This window comes from Vigna angularis, chromosome 10 (assembly GCF_016808095.1).
Source record: "Vigna angularis cultivar LongXiaoDou No.4 chromosome 10, ASM1680809v1, whole genome shotgun sequence".
Taxonomy (NCBI): domain Eukaryota; kingdom Viridiplantae; phylum Streptophyta; class Magnoliopsida; order Fabales; family Fabaceae; genus Vigna; species Vigna angularis.
Genome location: NC_068979.1, coordinates 5,006,859 through 5,028,045, shown reverse-complemented (window position 1 = coordinate 5,028,045; position 21,187 = coordinate 5,006,859). Strand labels below are relative to the sequence as shown.

The following is a 21,187-nucleotide window of genomic DNA, read 5'->3' as shown; positions in this document are numbered from 1 at the left end:
AAGTTGTCATTTTTAAATTGTCAGTCCATTTTGGTTTGGCCTCCCTAGTTTATCAAAGGTGGATTAGTTTGTTTTTGACGTGAGTTCGTTTTGTTTTTTAATTTTTAATTTTTTTAAATTAAAATAATTAGAAAGATTAAATTTATTATATTATATTTTTATAACTATGTAAATATAGAACATTATAACGATTTACATTTTTAACATTTACAAATTAAATTTTAATTATTAGTTATAATAGTATGATTTAACATGTAATAATTATTTGTTCAATTAAAAATATTAATTAATCCATTAAAAGTTTATAAAATATTTAAATGATCAAATATGTTTTAAATTTTCATTGATAAGTATATACAAACAAATATTAAAAATAAATTAAAAAAATTTAATTAAAGAAAAAAGTGACTAAACGAACTGTAAATCTGATCCAATTTTTTTGGGAGGATCAACTCGATCCGATTCATTTCTTATAAACCAAAAGCTGAAGGAAAACAGATCGGACTAGTTCATTTTTCTACCCCTAATTGAAGATATATTTTCTAAAGACTAGAGCTAAGTAATAGAGAATTTAACTTCCTAAACCTATATAATTGGAAATTTAACTTTTGAATATTTGTAATTTCAATCATTTAAGCAAGTCTTCAGGTAAGACTTTCTATGCATAATTTTCTAAATTCTGATTAATTTCAAAAGTTTCATGAACTAAATGATTATTTTTTTTCAATTTTATTATTGGAACGAGTTTGCCTTCCATGCATTATTATAAGAAAAAGGTATAGTTATTAAAAACATTTCAAAATGATTTTTTAAATAATTATTATAAAAGTAGCAAACTTATCGTACATGATAATATAAAAAAAAATGTTATCAGTGTATTTTATTTTTATTTTAATTAAACAATGAGAACGTTTACTTATTTGAAAATTCAACTATTTCTTACAAATCTAGTAAAAAAGTATTCAATCTCTAATATTGAAGGGTTGAATTTATTCTTATTTCTTAAAACGTTGCTTTAAAAAGTTAGTTAACATTTTCCTTTTTAAAATTTAACATAGCTATATTTATTGATTTACAAAACTTTGAATTCCTATTTTCTGTTGAAACAACAAATGAACCCGTTGAGGAAATTAAACGATCAAAAAGTCCTGATATTAGTTTGCAGCAGGTTCGTTTCAGCGGAAGGCACCTAATGCGTTATCTGTAGTTTTCAGTTGCAAGAGAAAATGCACATCAACAGTAAGTTCTTACTGAATAATGGAGAACCATACTCTCCACCCAGGAAATGTGATTGCTAGCATTTGCATTGGCAATTTAAAAATATTTATTTTATGTAACATTATTAGTTTTCATTTGAACTAGCTCGTGTTGAAATTTATTATTTGAACTAAATCGTTATTAAATCATTTAGGAATTTTTCCTTGACGCATGGAACTCCTATACTTTGTTTTTTTTCTTTTTCATATAGATGAAATTGGGGAAAGAGACTGTGAATGAACATGACGTACGATCTAACCTTGTTTCCAGTGACACGCAATCAACAGGTAGGTGAAGTGTTTAGACACCCTGACTTGTACATTGTGAGACCATTTATGTATTGGGAAATCGTTGGTAAAACTCGCAACCGTCAGGGTGTGGCAAAAAAGACTAATTTCTGATTCCGTGACGGAAAAAAAAGCAGTGTTGTGAAGGCTCAAGTAATTTCATCCAATAGTCACGGTCATGTGTTTGACGTTTACTTGTACCTAAATAAATATTCTGCCAAATAATTTCCTTCTATAAACAATCTTCCCTGCGCAGCAGCGCACAAGGCACAAAAATCTTACCTACGCGAATGAAGTTCAAAGTGGAGGTAACAAAAGAATGGCACGGCAAAATATGGTAAACCTTCGGATCCCAACTCCATTATCATGCGATCAGTATCCAATGGCTTGGGACATTCTTGAAAACCAATCAATTCTGCATTCGGAAATATTTTCAATTGCTATGCGTCGGAACTCAAAATGGAATAATCAATTCCCACGGTTATTTATATCTTTCTCGTGGTATCTATGCCTTCAAATCATAATTCACGAGGGTAGTTTTGCAGATGCATGGATCTCTTCCGACGCCGGCTCAGCATTATCCTGTTACAAAAGGAAATACAAATATTCAACCACGGTAGGCTCCGCAGCCCAGAATTTCGTCTCGTGATTTGTGATAGATCTAACAAATAAATAAATCATTCTTCCACCACAATTTGACGGGTTAAATGGAACTAGGGAAGGTTTAGATGGGAAGATTTAATAGAAAAAGGATAAAACTACTCTGGTTCATCACGTTAAGTCCAACTGAACAAAAAGAAACCAAATAGAATACCATTACAGAAGGATATTCTGCAATCCAATAGGGAATGCTTTCTGATAAAAGGCTGATATATTGCTCCATTGCCTGCTCTGGACTCATAATCCCAAGTTGTCGCCATGCAATCCTTGCAGAAATAACTCGGTTAAACACATCAAAGAAACTAATGGAGTACCCGTAACTGTAAGCAACTCAAGCGAAAATTAGAGCTAGAGGGAAAAGATTATGATTTTTAAAAAATACACATACATATTAGAGAACTACCATTTAGCTCGAGCAGAAGAGAACTTCAGTGTCAATGGCTGGGGTTCGTGGCAAGGACCCTGTGTAGCAATTCGGTAATAACCATGAAGCTTCATCTTCACTTCATCACTGAGACTATTATCGTTGCTCCTGGATTCGACAAATACAACAGCAGCACCAAAACGCTTCTCCAACTCAGTTCTTTCTATTTCCTCCCAATCATCCTCATCCTCCCACAAGTCCTTGTTTTCACCAATATCCTCGTTCCTACCAGATTCATCAATCTCATTATAATTATTTTCGAACTGCAAGATCTCAACCTTTTCAGCGTTGAGCACTCTAGAAGAATCATACTCCACCAGTTCCACCTCAATTTCGCTAATATTCACAACCACTTTATTGCTCCCATCCACAACATGGTCCTCAGCCAAATTCACAAGTTCAATTTCATTGTAAACACTACTCTCCTCATCAATCGTCTTTGAATTGCGTATCTTGGGCGATCCACGATCCACATCCACAATTTTTGGGACTCTTATTTTTCCCAGTATGGACTTGTCTCCGAATTCATCAATTTTCCCCACAATTTGAACAACTTCATCCGTTTCGCAGATCTTAGAATCAGATTTAACTCCATGATCATGACCACACCCAATAACACCCACTTTCTCATGAGCTTCGAAGTTTGGGGTAACGGAGAGAAGTTTGAGGAAAACCGATGGAAGCAGAAGAGAAAGAACTATGGCAAAGGCAATCTCCCACATAAGAAACTCCATGGCTTGCTAATGGAAGGAAAATTTACGAGTTTGTGTCTAAGTGTGAAAGGAGGAAGTCTGATACTATTTTCTGATGATAACGTTACCAATACGAAGAAAGTGGATTTAGCATAGAAGAGCAAGGTATATTTTACATTGCATATGATACTAAAAGTTAGGTGTAACAAGATGTACATGTTTCTATTCGAGCAAAATACATGTCGGTGTTGGAAAATGACATTTCCACCACTTCGAATATCCACTGGTGAGGAGCTTTGAGGGAAATTTGATATGTGGGTAGATTGTTTCAAAGGAAAAACTGAATCCCAGGCTGAAGGGATTCTATTTCAATGTAACAGTTTTCGGTTTGAGTTGAATAATTTCTTCTGTTTTTGAATTTAATCCAAATATATTCTTAATTTTTTCTGTATTATCATTCCATCGTAAATTATACATAGTTGAATTACCTTTATTAGATTAAAAAAAGTTGAAGGAATGTTTATTGTAGGGAACAACCAATCCAATTTATTTAGTTGGGATCGAGTTAATTATAGATAGATTAACCCGTTATATATAAAAAATAAAATATGACTAGAAGAAATTAAATCCTTTATTGTTCATTAGTTATTTGAATATTTCAATATTAAAGTATTAATTTAAAATATTTTTTATTATTTGATTCATCTAATAATAAAATATTATTTAAAAAACCAATAACATGTTTAGATAAGACATTTTAATAAGAGGATAGTTATTTTTTAAAATAATTTGAAATGTAATATAACAAAATATGTTGTTTGACTAATAAAATTTAAAAAAAAATGAAATTGTGAAATTTTATTAGAAGTAATTGAATAACGTTTAAGAATTTTAAATTTCACAAAGTATAAATTTAAAATTCTTCACATTTTCAATTTTATATATTAGTCTGTGTAGTTTGAATTTATAGGTCGATTTAATCTAACTTAACCTTGTGTGAGATAAATCTAACTTTATTTAATCTGATCCTAATTTACTGTCTCTACTTAATGAGTCTAACTTTACTTAATCAAACATAACTTAATTTAACCTAAATTCTACCTAAGTTGAACATAAAATATTATTTTGAAACACTATTCTAACGGTAAAATATTAAGCGGACACTAAAAGTTAGTTCGTAGTTAGAAACTAAATCTTGAATTTGTTTGATAGAATACATTAAGAACAACAATGTTTCTTTTCTTGAGTTCTTCAATTTATCGTAATAATGGAAAACAGAAAATGTAATACTGTTATGAAATTTCTAGCGAGTTTTTCTTTGTCTAAAAGACAGATATTTTCTAATAACTAATTTTCTATTTTATAACTGTATATTTTATTTAGATAATAGAATGTAAAACTATTTTTACATTATCCATAGTTATTTTTTCTTAAAATTTGTGTTTGATAGTGTGCTTTTTTTCATAAGATGAAAAATGAAAAGAAAAATAAAATAGAAAGTGAGATAGTTAGAATTAAATTACAAAAAAACAAAGAGCAGTATAATTTTTTTGTTAATAATTTTTTATTGTTACATATCTATTAACATTGTTGTTGTTTAACTATATTATTATTTATTACAATAAGATCACCTATAATGGATTGTATATTTTGTTTTTCAAATAATTTTTTTAAATCTTGCAACACAAGTACATAGTTTTAACACTTTATTTTATTTTTTCTAAATTTTTGTATGAAAAAGTTGTGCTACCTTTCTTTTCCTCTTTTTTTGCACGTTTTGTAAGTATTTCGAAACAAACCACCACTCGTTTCACCATGCTGTTTCTTCCAATGAAAAGACAAATTTAACACACCCGCTAAAAGAAAATTCAAATATGATTTTTTCCCAAAATTTTTTCTTAAGATTTTTTAATGACTAAAAATATTAGTTTCGTTTTCTTTCTTCGATCTCCTTTACAAAAATATTAACAACGATGACTTTATGATTCATCAAAGACTAAAATATAATATAAAATATTTATATGAACTAAAAACAAAATAAAAATTATAGAAAACACATATAAAAATAACATATTTGTAAGAATAGAAAATAAAACAATTATAATTCTTTTAAAAAATAACGATGATGATAAATCTTTTACTTCATACTATCTCACAGATATCTAATACCTACAAAACGAGTCGAGTTGAATTAAACACATATTAATACTTATTATAATCAGATTAAACAAAAACTTTATTGTTATCTAATTTTTTTCATTACATCAAATATCTATTTTAAAAATATTTATAGATTTTAAAATTTTAGAGATATCAATAGATATCTATAATATTAAAAAAAAATATGTCATAAATTTTTAAAATAAAATATAAATAAAATTATAAAAATATAAAGTATTATATAAATTAAATTAAATATTAATTTAATTTAATAAAATATATAAACTTTAATTTTAATTAAATTTCTTAATAAAATATAAATTAAATTTTAACTTTAACTTTTTTACATATAACAAATATGAATTGATACGAATATATGATACTTGTATGTTAAAATATTTATTATCTATAAATAATAAATATATTTTACTTCTATCTACGGATTTTATCACAAATATTAACACAAATATTTTTGTCATGGTTCCAATCGATGATAATCCTTTATTCTTACTTTTTATTATTATTTATCTTACATCATTAATATCATTGATATGGAAAGAAACAAAACTTATATAAATCAATATGGGTACTGAGTGGTACTCGGTGCTCTTTACGACAATTAACTTCATTAATATATCAATATATAATGTAGAGGTGAAATTATAATTTTGATTGAATCGCCATACAAACAATATTTATTTTATTTCATAGTTTACATGTTAAATAAATAAGATGGACTTCGATGTGTATATTATTATTCTTTATGAAATTTAAAATTGTAGTATATAGATTGTTATGATTTGTTAGTACGAGAAAAAAAGAAGAAGAATACATAGGTACAGAGGTATTTACAAAAAGTATGTTAATATTTAAATAATTTTATTTTGCGTTTATGTAAATATGTTATCTTATTTGCTTGATTCCTGCAATTTTTTATATTTTAAATTCTTACAAATTATAATTTTTATTTTAATGCCTATAAATATGTCACCTTTTGTTGTAATCCTGGGTGAATATTTTTTGTAACGAAAAATAAAAATTGTAAAATGGCAGGGGACAAAAATTCATAAAATATAAGAGGCTAAAACAAAAAAAACGTTAATATTTCATAGATAAAAATATATTTATCAATAACTATATATAAATTTAATTATTTTTTAAAATTAAATAAATAAAAATAATTTATTAAATAAATAAAAATCATTAACGAAATAAATAAAAATTATTTATAATTAAAATATAAAAAATATTCATATTTATTTTTATGACTATACATATGTATCCATTAAGAAAAAAGAAAAGAAAAAGAAGCATAAGCGCGTTTGGTGGGACAAAATAAGTCGGGTCGAATCCGGATCCTTGATCATTTATATCCCCCGTTGGCGTAAACCTTGGGTTCCTCCTTCTGTAACTTGAGAGAAAAATTAGATTCTTTAGGGTTTCATCCTTCCTGCGGTATCAGACATGGGGGGAGGCAATGGCCAGAAGTCGAAGATGGCTCGTGAAAAGAATCTCGAGAAGCAGAGGGCCGCCGGAAAGGGTAATTTTTCTTGCCCCTTTCTCCAACCTAATCATATTTTCTCATTCGTCCTCTCTTCAATCATCGATATTCCAATCAATACTTTGATTTGTAAAAATCCGTTTCTTGAAAGTGAATTATGAAAATCGAGACGATACGTGTTAGATCTGGCTTCGTTCTTGACTTTAGTAATTTCTTTTAATTGTGCAGGAAGCCAGCTGGATTCCAACAAGAAAGCAATGTCCATTCAGGTAATATCGTGTTTTTAATCTCCACAAACAATTGCTTTCGTTTTTTCTCTGCATAAGTTGGATTTCTCGCACGGTTGGTTGTATAGAATAATGATTTCGATTTTAATATTGTGAATATACCATCAATTTCTTCCTTGAAGTATTGCCCTCTTTCTCTTATTGATCTATGAAGTCAAATATATGTGTAAAGTAAAATATCAATTGTTAAAAATTATGCCAAATAGTGAAATATATCAACTTAAATTCTTAACCGATTTATATACAATGCTTGGAGAGTTGCTTGGATAGTTACTTGTAGAAGTTTATTTCTCTAGGGAATACGTAGGAGATAGAGTAATATTTTGGGGAGCAAAGTGATGGTTTATTCCATTATTTTGTATGGGGATTTCTGTATATATTTGTTAATAAGGGCAGCACTTCTGTTACGGCTGAAAGAGTTTTTTATTTGGTGTTTGCCATTCACCCTTTGTTCTGGGATATCTTCTGCATTTACGTTCCCTGTTCTTGGAAAAGATGTGAAAATGGAATTCAGGTTCCATACTAGGCCTAGTTCCCTAACAGTTCTTGAAGAATTACTTACAGTTTTATTAATATAGACTCTAAGGAGATAGAGTAATGTACGAGGGACTAAATTGATGGATTATTCCATTATTTCAGATGGAGATTGCAGTATAAATTTGTTTATATCGTCATATTTCTGTTATGGTTGAAAAAGTTCTCTACTTGTTGTTTGCCGTTCATTCTTTGTTCATCGGTATCTTCTGAATTTATGTTCCATGATCATGGAAAAGATAGTATACTTGCATTACTACTTTTATCAGAGTATATTAGAAATAATTGGAACAAAACTGAAATTGCAACAAAGAAAAGACGGTTATAGGAAACATTATATTGGAATTTTGTAAAGAGCCATATTTTATGTGTATGAAATGGGCTAGTTTGGGCAGGGGGGATGTCATCAGTATTACCTTGCACTACATTATCTAGTCAGTTGTGATGCTGACTTATTTTAAAAATTTGGTATGTCATGCACATTTATACATGCATGCGATGTGTTCTCTTATATTATCTATTATACTATTGAAATATACTCATAATTTTAGTGATAGCTGCAGAAGCGGAACTCTTTACTGATCATCAATAATGTATATTGATTGAATAATGCAGTGCAAGGTGTGCATGCAAACATTTATGTGCACCACTTCGGAAGTGAAGTGTAGGGAGCACGCTGAAGCCAAACATCCTAAATCTGATGTTTATGCCTGTTTTCCTCATTTGAAAAAGTGAACTTATTGGAGACTGGAATTGGAGAAAACTTATATCATCATGGCCTCTTCCTTAAACCTATTCACCGAGATCTTCCTCCATTTTCTCTTTATATTAAATGTCTTTTCTGTGTTTGTGCCTGGAGAATTATGTAGGGAGAGCAGGGTGTTTTTATTGTAATTTCTCTTCATGACAGGGCAACAAACTGTGATGCTTTCACTTTCTGTCTAGCTGTAACTGCTTAATGTTCGTTCGTGTTAATATTAAAGTGTTACATAAACTTATTTTCTAATCTTATCATAGAATTACCTTACTAGTCTGGAACAACAAAATGGAATCTCTTGGCGAAATAGATCCTCACTATTTTTGGCAACTGGATGGAATCTTATCTCATCCTTTGTTTTAATATATAATAATTTTAATATATGGACCTCAGTTTTTATAATTCTAGAGGATCGTTGTCTGTCCTGAGCTCAATAGTATTTTGGTCTTTACTGCTTGTGTTATCTTAGTCATTCCAACCACGTTCACCTGAAACAACATATTGCTGCTTGTGTTATCTTTACTAGAAGACCTGTAAAAGTGTACTCGAAAAAAAAAATCGTAGATCTGAATTCAATATAACGGTTTTCATTGGTCACTTAAAAACAGAAGCTACCGATCAATTTTATAGCAACCATTTTCTTAAAGGGAATTTAACGGCTATTATATGCGTAATGTTTTATACAATTAATTAAAAACCACTATAATTGCCAAAATAATTATGTATAGATTTATATATATGGTAGTTTCGACTAATTAACAGTATATATATTTTACATAATTGCGTGACTTATTTTCCATTTCAAATAAAGCAATCGTATACTAAACTTTATGATTAAGTGATAATATAAATTAGTTTGCTGTAATGACATTTTCTCTAAAAAAAGAAAATATGGTCCAATATGAACTTATGCATAACTTGTAATATTTAATGAATTAAAAACTCGCATCGAACTCTTAACCAGAGGTTCTACAAAATTTACTTGAGCTGTATTGGATCATAAAAGTTAGAAGTTGGCATAAAGGAGACTTATTCAATGTCAACCGACATTACGAGAAAAATAGATTTGGAAAGGCATTCGCTGCCTTATATTATCATAGTCTAACAATCTTACTAGAATAAAGTGACTTGAGAAATATTTTTACTATTTATTTCAAGTCTAACAACCCAGATTATTTAAGATTGTATAACTTTCAAGATCCTTTCAACAACTGTCAATAACATTATTCCTCATGTGAACATATATTATGGATACACTCCACGGGAAAACTACTGTGATAAACAGAAGGTAACGAAGATGCGCGTTCGGATATCATAAAACAATCCCAAATATATTAACTCAAGTTTATGGATCCATAAGTGATCTATAGTTACTATGTCCTCATTCTGCTACTTTCTGCTGCCCTTACCTGAGAGAAATATGGATGTGCCTGCAGGGACAAACACCAAAATGACAGAAAAAAGTTAGTGCAAGCAGCTTGAAAATAAATAAACTAATTAATAAGGAAAAATGATAGATTGACATTCAAAATAATAAATAACACTCAAATGACACATGGAGAAAGAGAGCGAAAAGAACTTTTGTACAAGGTTTATGATGTGTGACAGACAGAGATATGAGAAAATTGATAGAAGTTGAAGTATTAAGAAATAATGGGTGTCATTAATAAGAAATGGACAATGATAGAATCACACCTACATTCATTTGACATGATTTTTATAATGAAAAAGTGAGAAATAATGTGTGAAATGAGTGTAAAAGTGTCAATATATTTTCTCATTAGAAATATTCCAAAAACAATGGAATCATAATTTTTGTCCTCTTAATTTAATGTGGGTTTTTCAATTTGATCTAAATCTTTTAATCAATTCAGTATTGAGTTATTTTTGGTCACTACTTGTTTTCGTGACAACGTTTTGCTTGAATCTCACTTTGTCTTCCAACTTTTCAGAGGATGTTTTGGTGCTTGGATATGATTCATGATAGTGGTGAATGCGATAGAGAGATACAGGTAAAATATCTGGTCAATTATGATTAACTCCACAGTAGTGGTTGGATGTCTAAATGGTGAACAAAGATGCGACAAGGACAGTTTAAAGGTTTCTGGTGGTTATTTGACAGCTTTGGATGTCGATTTGACATTCAAGTACAAATGATGTCCAAAATGTTAACAGTGAAAAATAACTTGCAAGGCCCCATCATATCGTAAACTTGGAGAAAAACTTTGGCAAGGAAAAAAAACAGAGGATGAAATTGAATAAAACATAAGACTAACAAAAACGTAGATTGAACTTAAATGACGAAACTTGTAAGTTTCTAAAAAATATAAATATTTGTTAAAACAAATGATTTTAAAGTTAATGCAACGGAAGATCGATGCTACTGCAAATTGAAAAAAAATTACAAACTAAGGAGCTGTTTATCGTTACCATCGCTTCCTTAGCTGTTAGCCTGTCCTGGTGATCATATCGAAGAAGCTTATCAAGAAAATCAATTGCCTACATGCCATACAAGAATTTATTAAAATGCAGTCCACACTAAATCAGAAGGTTAACAATGTCAAATAGGAATATTGAAGACCCACCTCAGGAGACACAAGATGCTGATTATCTGCATTGATAAATTTAGACCAGGGCTTTCGACTGTGTCTGCAATACAAAATTGCATTACATAATAAAATGTGTCAAGTCAGTAATACCGGTTCATTTATCTACCAAGAGAAAATAAAGTTAAAATAAAATCAGCACGCTTCCAAGGAGAGCTTGAAGAGGAAAATGATAAAATGATAAAGTCCCGTGGAAATTATTTATGATAAACAGTTAATGATAAATGTAGTTGGGGATACCTTCCAACAAGCGCATCAAGTTGAGGATCAAGTTCCAGATGATATTTATTAAGATACGCATTCAGTTCATCAGTCCCAAGCACCTACATATCACTAATAATTAATAACAGTAACAATAAATGTACCGATAACTTGAATACAGAAAGAAAAGTATATCTACAATGGCTTGTTAGGATCGGGAAACTTGGTTAAAAATTAATAATGCTAAACAATGGTCAATTATTTTATACTTTGTGAACCACATTCAATGGAGGACAAGATATCATAGCTTGGAACTAAAAATGAAATTGCTGTGTACAACAACGACATCAAGGTAACCAAAAATTTACAAATAATTGTAAAGCACGACAAATGTAACCTTAGCTATTTTTACAAGCTGATCCTGGTTGTCATGGCCATAAAAGAAAGGTTCTTTGCGAAATATCTGCACAAAGTACAAGAAAAGAAATCATAACCAGAATTACAAAATTTTAATCATGTATGTTCAAATTTAGACCATCTGCATAAATGATGTCAAGAGTATCCCATATATGACAAGTTATTTGTAGTTATAATACTTACCATTCCAGCAAACATGCAGCCAAGGCTCCACATGTCTAATGAGTAGTCATATTCTTGCAGATCAACTAGAAGTTCAGGACCCTTGAAGTATCTGAGAAACAAAAACATAACACATGACAATTTTGGTCAATGACACTTAAAAAGAAATCACATGTTATACTTGCACTACACTCATAAAATATAAGCCTAGGAAAATTTAGATAATCATTTTTCTTGTCAAGTTTTAATGATAACAATGATTGATTATACAAAAATAAATTATAAGTGAAAAGAAAATCAAATAAGGGAGCCGTGATGTGTTTATATGAAGATCATTCGAAATGTACTTAAAGGAGTAAACTAGAATACCAGTAGACTGACATTAAACCCTCGGCAGATTTAACTTAGAAAACATGGTAGAATATGTACACCCGAAAACTTCAGAATTAAAGCCTGGGAAAAAAAGACCATAAAGCAATAAATTTGTCCATTCTGAAAAGGAAATGTTGTCTCAGGCCATATTGGTTTCAATTTTTGTCAAATACCAATACACCCCATTTTATTCATTCCTATGTCGCATCTGTTCTTTGAAACTCTGGTTTATTGCTCAGAGGATAGTACCTTGAAGCTACACGAACGTTATAGTCCTTTCCAGGATGATAAAATTCAGCAAGACCCCAATCAATCAAACGAAGTTTTCGTAACTCATGATCAATCATAACATTATGAGGCTTGACATCCCTGTGCATAACGCCTTGAGAGTGGCAGTAATCCAGGGCCTGCAATTCAACACTAAAGCATTCAGAAAACAAGAAAAGGTTCTCAGTACACATTTGCTCAATTATTTAAAAATAATAAATTGGGTACATAAAAAATGATTATAGGGCTTATACACATCAACATATTGTATTCATGCACGGAGCCTTCTTTAAGATATGATACTCAAACACGGTTTAAGGAAAAACAATATGATGTTTATGGAGAGGACATAAAAAATGGCAGTATCAACTACCAATGATAATACAGGAGATTGAAGGAACATATCTCACCTTAAGGAGCTCATATATGTAATAGCGTATGTCATAATCAGTCAAGGTTGGGTACAGAACTTTAAAATCCGTGCTGTTGACATACTCAAATATCAAACTAGGAGTTTTGGAATGCTGATCTCTGACAATATCAAGAAGCTTGACAATATTTGGTCCTCCACAAATATTCTGAAGTATTTTTATCTCTCTTTTAATCTGGAAAAGGGTGTTGAAATACTCACAAAGTAAGAAAAAAAATCAAAAGAATTTGAAATGGCATATTATCAAACAAAATAAAGTTAAGAAAATATGAATTACTATTATATTAACAAAATTTAAAAATATTAACAACTCATTTGTCAATCCAAAGGAAAAGAGCTTACAAGTATACTATTAATTCCAACGCATCATAAGAAGGACTACTGATTTGGACAACGTAATCCTACTGATTCACAAAAATGGAATTTGCAAAACGGCATTGCAGGTGCAGCAGACCTACGTCATTCATATATATATATAGGATGAATCAATTGACGGGTGTGTGACTGTGTAAAGAATAAGTTGAGTCTGCCTTAATCCCTCCTCTGGATATTTTACAATGGCACTAGCCGTTTTGAAGAAAATTCATCAAGCTTAGCTCAAATATTCACCTATAACCCTATACGGAGGGTCCACTGACTTGCAATATAACTAACCATTATCATATCAATGTTGCACATAATGTCATTATGCCTTCTATTTATTCGTTGATAGCGCATAGAAGTGTTTCTACATTTATAGTCTCTGTTAAAAACTAATTATATTTTATGTCATGTTTAACATCTCATAATGAATTTTAAGGTTATAATACAACACTGACCTCATAAAAATGCTTGAGTGTGCGTGAATTTTTTTAGAGTAAAAACAGGTGAACTATGCAGGAGATTAGGAGAATAGTTCACATAAAGCAGCACTGGCTGGCTTAATTCATGTGCAGGTACCCAAGTAAGGAGAAAAGCATGACAAACTAATAAAGGAGTACCTTTTTTTTCTTGACAGGTTTCAGAATCTTGATTATACAGCGCTCATTGCTATTAACATTAATGCCTTCAAAAACCTCACTATATTTCCCTCTGCCCACTTTTCGCACAACTTCATAATCATCTTGATCACTGAAATAAAAAATATGGCACATAAATAGAAATATTTTTTAAACTAAAAATTAAAGAAATTGGTCCAGGATGGGCAAGAAATCATCAAAGGGTTCCAATATCACCGATTCCATTTAAATGGAAAATAAACTAAAAAGGAAGCAATTAATACTCGCTCGGTAAAATTAAAAAAAGAAAAAGAATGTACGACATATTAAGGATACAGAGAACAAACTTGATCAATCAACTCTTCAGTACAAGGTGATTCTGGACCAGCTCAAGTGTCTGGTCCTACCACACAAAACCTAAGCAAGAGCATCAGATCCAATCAAAATCATATCAGTGCAACACAAACGGCTCAATTCCGCATCCATCAGTCGGTTAATACAAAATACTAGACACGATTGCCGAAGCCATTGGTACGAGGAACAATGAAACAAAAAAAAAAAGCAGCTGAGAAACCATCTACACAGTCTACAATCATACAATAAAATTCCCTTGATAGTGGAATGTTCCCTCTGAGATCAGAAACATTAACATAAAAATTAGGGTTCGGAACATTACCCCCACTGAAGGGTGAGGGACTCGTAGTCCCAATACTCTTTGGGACGAAGAGCATTGACATCGGCGTAGACGCGCGCCTTGGACATGGTTTAGCGCGTGGAATCTGAGATCCCGAGTTTTTGGCGAAAGGTTTTGGTGCGAGAGTGACGATGGTGTTAGTTTTAAAGGATTGGAAGATGCGCAGGGTAAGAGATTGAAGACAGGGGTGCGCAGTAGCGTAGCCTAGGCAGCAAGTAGCAGAGCAGTAGTTTTAATAGCGTGATTGATTATTCGTGCGCATATCTCTCATCTCATGGGCCCATCTCATCCTCTGTCTGTCTATCAACGCTTAGCAGTGAAGGTAATAAAGCTGCGTTTGGTCCTATGCTCTTTTTAAAATATATCCCCAACCAAGGATTCTTGCTTTGTGGGTCTACCTAAGAATCTATCCACGTGGCAATTACTGACTTGTCCCAAAAAATATCTGTTAGCAACCCAATTAGAATCACTCTCAAAGATTCTTTACTCTTTTCAGGATGATTTTTTTTCAAAATCCTTCAACGTGCTTATGCTTGCGATTTTTTGTCAACTGGCCCTCTAACTACACCCATGTTAAACTTCCATGACAGAATGGAATTTATTTAATATTAAGAGTGACAAAATATTGTCTGTGATAGCATCTCGGTTAATTTGCAGATATTTTTAGAATTACATTATTGACTGAAATAAAAATAATTAAGATTAGTTTATATTTATTTTCACTATATATATATATATATATATATATATATATATTCATAACTTTAGTACAAGAGAAGTTTTAAATTTTAAGGTAATACGAAGTTTAGAATTTTTCTTTTACTATTTTTTTTAAATACATTTTGTGAAAAATATGTTTTTTTTAGAGCTGTCAAAATGGGCTACTCAGCCCGGTCCGGCCTGGCTCACCACGGGTTGGTCGCTTAGTGAGTCAACTCAACCCGCTTCATTTATTAGCGAGTTAAAAAAATTCGAATCCGTCCCGACTCACCACGGGTTAATGAGTAAACGGGTTGGTTCACTAGCTCACTCAATTACAATTTTTTTTAAATAAAAAAAATTACAAACTTTCTATAATTCAAATCTAAACAAATTTCACTCCCAAATTTCACTCTCAACATGAGTGTTTAATTAATTTTGAAAATAAAAAACTTAAATAACTTTTTCAAGCAAAAAAAAAATAATTAATATTTTTTTATAAAATTAAATTTTAATAAAATAAAATTAGATAGGTGGACTGGTGGGCCAACCTGACCCACCACAGATTTAACCTGTGTGAACCGGATTTAAATAAGTTAGGTTAAAATCTGACTCGCATAAAAAAATACAATACTTTTAAACTCAATCCGACCTGAACCTTTTGTGGACCGGGTTAACCCGTGCATTGTAACCCATTCTTTTGTTACATTTCCTACAAAATAGTTCTCGCGCAAAATGCGATATTCTGACTTCTTTTTTTCTTCATAAAGACCTTTTACTACAATAAATTGTTACTTTTATTAAGTTATTTGATATAATAAGTAATAAAAATCTGTGGTGAAAATCTCGTGCTATTTTTTTTCATTTCTAATAAACCTATATAGATATTTAGTAAACTAAACATATTTTAATTATGTAACCAAAGACTCTGCTTACCAATATCAAATTATCACAAATTATACATAAACATTCATACTTTTAAACTCTTTCTTACTGCTGCCCCCTTTAATTACCCTCATTCAAATAGCCCCACTTTTAAAAAATTCTTACTTTAAGTTGCTTAGTTTGCAAATTCCGATTATGAATGGGCTCTATCCAGAGAATAGGTGTATGCCCCTATAGAGTAAGTGCTACCCTATCAAGGTGTAATAATCATATCATGTTCTTTTCAATATCTACAAACATCTGGGACTGATGATAAACAGCTTACACTTATAATTCCAAAAAACATGAAGATACATATCACAATTTTAATGAAAGAGATATAGACATTCTTGGGTGTAACATTCCCTATTTATTTGAAGATAAGATTTTTCAAATTTAAATGGAAGACATGCAGTTATCCCCGTTATAACACTTTTTAGTTAGTATGCATATTTCCAAGTTTCATCATTTAAAACTAAACTAGAACAACTTTTTTCCTTAGATATTTATAAAGTATTGGAACATCTTGCATTTATCCTCATTTGTCAAGAATGTGCAGGATCCCAAAAACTAAATACAGCGATTATATATACAAGCTCATCTTCCCCAAAAAGAATCTGCATCTGCTATTGACTAACAACTTGGTGGATCAAATCATAAAATGAAAAAAAAAGAAAAACTTGAAGGACGGGGATAGAAAAGAAAAAGGTAAGAGTTTTTTAATCGTTGTCAACATTGTCTCCATATTTAGGCTACTTCTTTAGGCTGAATCTGCTCAAAGTCAAAAAACTCAAACATGAGACGTCTCACGTCACGTTTTCCATAAACAAGATATGAAAGCCCATGAAGAGCTTGTTGAACAGCAGTTGTGGCTGGGTTTCTTTTTCTCCGGTTATTCTCATAAGTGTCTTGAATCTTTTCATCATATATAATATACCGGTGGAGAAGTTTGCCTCTCAAATATCTTCCACAATACTTATTCATAAGAAGGCCACGGTGCCTCTGTTGCAGCCACAACCCCGGAGCATCTAAATGCTTCGTCAATAATCTTTCAGCCATCACCAAATCCTTAAGAAAACCAGAAATAATAATTTCAAAATTATACATTATCCAATCAATGATCAGTAATTGTTAGATTGTAAATAGAAATTGTGATAAAATATGGTATATCCCGTTAATGAAATTAAACTAGTCTTTCCACAACTTCAGTCAAATCATCATCTGGATAGCAGACAGAATAGTAGTAGTACCTGTATCTTTTGGCCAATGTATTCTAATCTCTCGTAGCAAAATCGAGGATGCTCAAACTTGTACTTCGATGGATGCATGTAGCATAGCTGCAATTAGATAAGACAATCATCATCAGAACTTATAACAAAAGCCAGGGAACTTTCAAACTTCTGACCACCAACTTTGCATTTTGCACACCAGAGTCTAAGAACCAAATTGACTGAATAACTAAATACATCGACAATTTCCTATCTCCACTATTAATGTGCGTAGTGTTAGGGGGGTCCTAAGGAAACACATTGTTGCTATGAAGTGAGCAATGCAGTGATGAGAATACAGTAAAGTAAAGCAATACATAAAGCAGGTAAAAAAATGGTCTAGAGCAAGAATAATTAACTATCAGGAGTGTAGCCAGTCAAAACATTTCAGCTTCTTCTAACTTTACCTTCCTAATTTCCACATAAAAAACTAGAAAGTATCACTAAATATTCAAGGTAAGACTTGTGCATAGACACATGCAAGCCCTAAAGCCCTACCCTTGAAAGTCAAGCCAGATATGTGCTTTTATATGTTGATACAACAAAAAGAAAAAAAGAATGAGAAAACAGAAGACCTACCTGCAAGCCAAGTCCAAGCTCTATGTTCCTGGCTTCAGTAATTTCTGGGATTCTGTCTGTTACTTCTAATGGATATCCAAGTACTTTCATAACATGGGGTCTGGTATCATAATCCCATATATTGCCCCTAAAACGATGCATCCCAGGGGGAACACAAGCTCTAAATAGCCTTGGATGTTCAAACAGAGCATCTGCAGGAGGCTGAATGAAGAACAGTCAACATCATTTCATCATTTAAAAATAAAGTATTCTATTGTAGATGAATTTCTAATGGAAATAGATGAATTAGGTTTTTGAGCATGACATATAGATCAGTGTGCACTAACTTTTCTAAGAAAAATAAATAAATACTTAGCAGAAGATATGAGCTGCTTGCCTTATATGCAACGATGTCTTGCCAGCTTAGCTTGCCTTCAAACTCAGCAGATACATAATCCACATCTGCAAGTTGTCTCCGCAATTTGGGCTGGCAGTCCTCAGCATCTGGATCCATTCCAAAGACTTCAAAAAGAACACGATACACTTCTGGCATACCAAAACAAAGATAGATAGCTCCAAACAAAGCCCAAAATACTGACCTGCCATAGAATAACAAATGTTAAAATGCAATGAACAATCCACTCCAGAAATAGAACAGATACCAACTTCATTGATTAAAATGGTTCTGTCATACATGAAAAACCGTAAAAATTAAATCATCCAGAAAGGTAAGGATCTATTTGATTCCTTTCCAACTTTTATTGTTTTAAAAATTGTTTTTTAAATTCCAGATGGCACCTAAGTGTACCAGGATTTACATCACTCCAGATTTGAGTCAGTCATTCTATTTGAAGCCAATACAACATCAATTTTTCACATTCAAATTCTCCATTCTTCAGCATCCCAAGTACATATACGATAGCACACATTGGATTTTTAAACATCACTCAAGAATATCATGAGAAGAAAACAGAGAGCTGTATTAACCAAGTAAAAGCAGATAACATTATAACCATAAAATCTGAGAAGAAACACGCATCTCAAACGTTAGCATAATAAAGCAATTCAGTTTGACCAGCCACATGAAAATGCTCATAGACCAACCATTCGGTCATTTTCAATGTTTATCTCATTGCTAAATTTGGACATATAGTAAGTAAACATAATTCTACATGCGGGATGGAACTTATATGAAATATCAAAATTCCAGATTGGGAGTGACTGTTTAGCATTGAGAAAATATAAATGTAGTGACAGCTTAAATAGTTTTTACATTAAGATCCAACCGCAAATCATGTTATACTAAGTTCGTTGACTTTTCTAATAACTATCTTAACAGATCATACAAGCCACAGTGTCTAATACCTATCTTAACAGATTAAAATTGGAGGTGCATACAGATTTAAACTCTTCAGTATTTACTATTACTAGCACCATTGCACTACCATAATTTGAAAGAAAACCCGAACTTAATGAGAACCAGGTTATCCAGTGAGTCAAAACCATATCACAAGAGACTAACAGTTATGACTTACTTCACAGGACCGTCCCTTTCCCTCTTCCTTATCTTATCCATGTCATCATACGTAAATATCAAATTCTGCAAGCTAGCGGCTTTAATCCACTGATCCAAGTTTCTCTTCCCTATCAACCCAAACACTCTCTCCCTCATTGGACCCGGCGACTCCCTCGGATACCTCTGCAAGAAAAACTCAGCCAGCGCCAACTCAAGCACGTACTGTCCCAGAAAAGACAACCTCGAATGCCCCGACCGCACGTGCCGCGCCTTCGTTCTCTCACATGAAGGGTGCTGAAACGCCAAGTACAGCAACGTGTCGAACTGTTTCGCGGGGTTATCGTCCCCGAGCGTTTCCGAGGGCTCGAGAGTGTACCCCAGAGCCTGCTTCGCTTCGAGCAAGTACTCGTCAATCCACAACCTATCCGCATTGTTGAGCCGCGACGAGGGCAAGCACGAACTCAACAAAGGGAACGACTTGAGAGAGAGTTGCGGGCTGTTGAGAAACCTTTCAGCTAATTTGTTATCGTCTATTGGAGGCCTTAGAATGAACCTTCTTGGGGGTCCCTTCTTTGTGGAAGTTGCTTTCTTTCGTGCCGCGAGCTCCTTGAGAAGTCGCTGGGGACTGCTCTCGGGGGAGCCCTGTTGTGGCTCTACGGCCACCGCCAGAATTCGGAAAGGGGAGGTTCGGGATTTGGAGTTTCTGATGAAAAGGTGAATCGGGAACGGAGAGAGGGAGGAGGAGAAAGAGTAATTGCATGGTTTTGGGGAGAGTAAAAAAGAAGAAGAAAGTTCCATTATCGGAGAGTGACTGTGGTGGGAAATTTTGTTTGGAAAAGGTGGGTTGCGAACATTAAGGTGGTTAATTTCTGGGTTTGTGTACAACCTTTGACACCATAGATGAGAGGGTTTAGGGGTTGCGATGGAGTCTTACAGTGTTGGATAAGGTGAAGCAGCAGCGTCGCGTCCCACACCCTTCGTTTAGCCGGATGCTTTCTTGGATATCTCAGATTTCAATTTTGTTTAGATAGCAAAACGCTGCCGTATAGTATAGGGGCATGGGTTTTTAATTTCTAAACGACACGTCGTTTATTATCAGAGTTGTGCATCAATGAAATTTTGATAAGGTGATTTTGTAAATTTAAGACAGACCTACAAAAGATAGATAATCACATTAATTTTATCTGTTTACATACTATGTAACTAAATAATACAATTAAAAAACGTGCTGTAAGATTTAAAACTATTTTATATATAATAAATAATCTCAATATAAATATAATACTATAACATATTTTTGCTAACTTATTTTTGTTATTAATATATAACGATATAAAGCTATACTTTAGAATAATTGGTAGGATATTTTTTTTTCTGAGATTACACTACAATTAAAATAAATTTAAACCTAATTTTAACTCATATTTATTATATGTTGAGTCCAATTTTTAAACTTAAACTCGCAAAAATATCCACACAAACAAAACTTTTATCTGTTTCTATTATTTTGTATTTTGAATTCCAAAGGATTATTTGG

General features: G+C 32.0%; 4 protein-coding genes across 6 annotated transcripts; 1 reads left to right on the top strand and 3 right to left on the bottom strand.

The window, feature by feature from the left end:
• Positions 1-1,180: 1,180 nt before the first annotated feature.
• On the bottom strand, positions 1,181-3,619 carry LOC108335282 (acyl-CoA-binding domain-containing protein 3). 2 transcript variants are annotated; one of them, XM_017571262.2, is made up of 3 exons: positions 2,608-3,614; positions 2,359-2,470; positions 1,181-2,126 (listed from the first exon to the last, which is right to left on the bottom strand). In XM_017571262.2, exons 1-3 carry the CDS (start codon positions 3,360-3,362, stop codon positions 2,070-2,072), a joined length of 924 nt encoding a protein of 307 aa, XP_017426751.1. In that variant the 5' UTR covers positions 3,363-3,614; the 3' UTR covers positions 1,181-2,069. The 2 variants fall into 2 exon arrangements, with proteins under 2 accessions (XP_017426751.1, XP_017426750.1); XM_017571261.2 differs by lacking the exon at positions 1,181-2,126 and having other exon boundaries at positions 2,137-2,470; positions 2,608-3,619.
• Positions 3,620-6,784: 3,165 nt separating this feature from the next.
• LOC108335054 (uncharacterized protein At2g23090) lies at positions 6,785-8,800 on the top strand. Its single transcript, XM_017570975.2, has 3 exons — positions 6,785-7,020; positions 7,210-7,250; positions 8,418-8,800. Exons 1-3 carry the CDS (start codon positions 6,945-6,947, stop codon positions 8,535-8,537), a joined length of 237 nt encoding a protein of 78 aa, XP_017426464.1. The 5' UTR covers positions 6,785-6,944; the 3' UTR covers positions 8,538-8,800.
• An 883-nt stretch (positions 8,801-9,683) lies between these two features.
• On the bottom strand, positions 9,684-14,989 carry LOC108334566 (casein kinase II subunit alpha-2). The gene is made up of 10 exons (XM_017570423.2): positions 14,668-14,989; positions 13,995-14,124; positions 12,995-13,189; positions 12,567-12,724; positions 11,967-12,057; positions 11,764-11,829; positions 11,406-11,488; positions 11,145-11,208; positions 10,990-11,058; positions 9,684-9,989 (listed from the first exon to the last, which is right to left on the bottom strand). The coding sequence occupies exons 1-10, from the start codon at positions 14,751-14,753 to the stop codon at positions 9,933-9,935; spliced, it is 999 nt and encodes a 332-aa protein (XP_017425912.1). The 5' UTR covers positions 14,754-14,989; the 3' UTR covers positions 9,684-9,932.
• Positions 14,990-16,811: 1,822 nt separating this feature from the next.
• LOC108334630 (ribonuclease III domain-containing protein RNC1, chloroplastic) lies at positions 16,812-20,663 on the bottom strand. Of its 2 annotated transcripts, XM_017570516.2 has the most exons (5): positions 19,670-20,663; positions 18,532-18,733; positions 18,156-18,356; positions 17,559-17,645; positions 16,812-17,376 (listed from the first exon to the last, which is right to left on the bottom strand). In XM_017570516.2, exons 1-5 carry the CDS (start codon positions 20,446-20,448, stop codon positions 17,056-17,058), a joined length of 1,590 nt encoding a protein of 529 aa, XP_017426005.1. In that variant the 5' UTR covers positions 20,449-20,663; the 3' UTR covers positions 16,812-17,055. The 2 variants fall into 2 exon arrangements, with proteins under 2 accessions (XP_017426005.1, XP_017426006.1); XM_017570517.2 differs by lacking the exon at positions 19,670-20,663 and having other exon boundaries at positions 18,156-18,346; positions 18,532-18,669.
• Between the last annotated feature and the right edge of the window lie 524 nt (positions 20,664-21,187).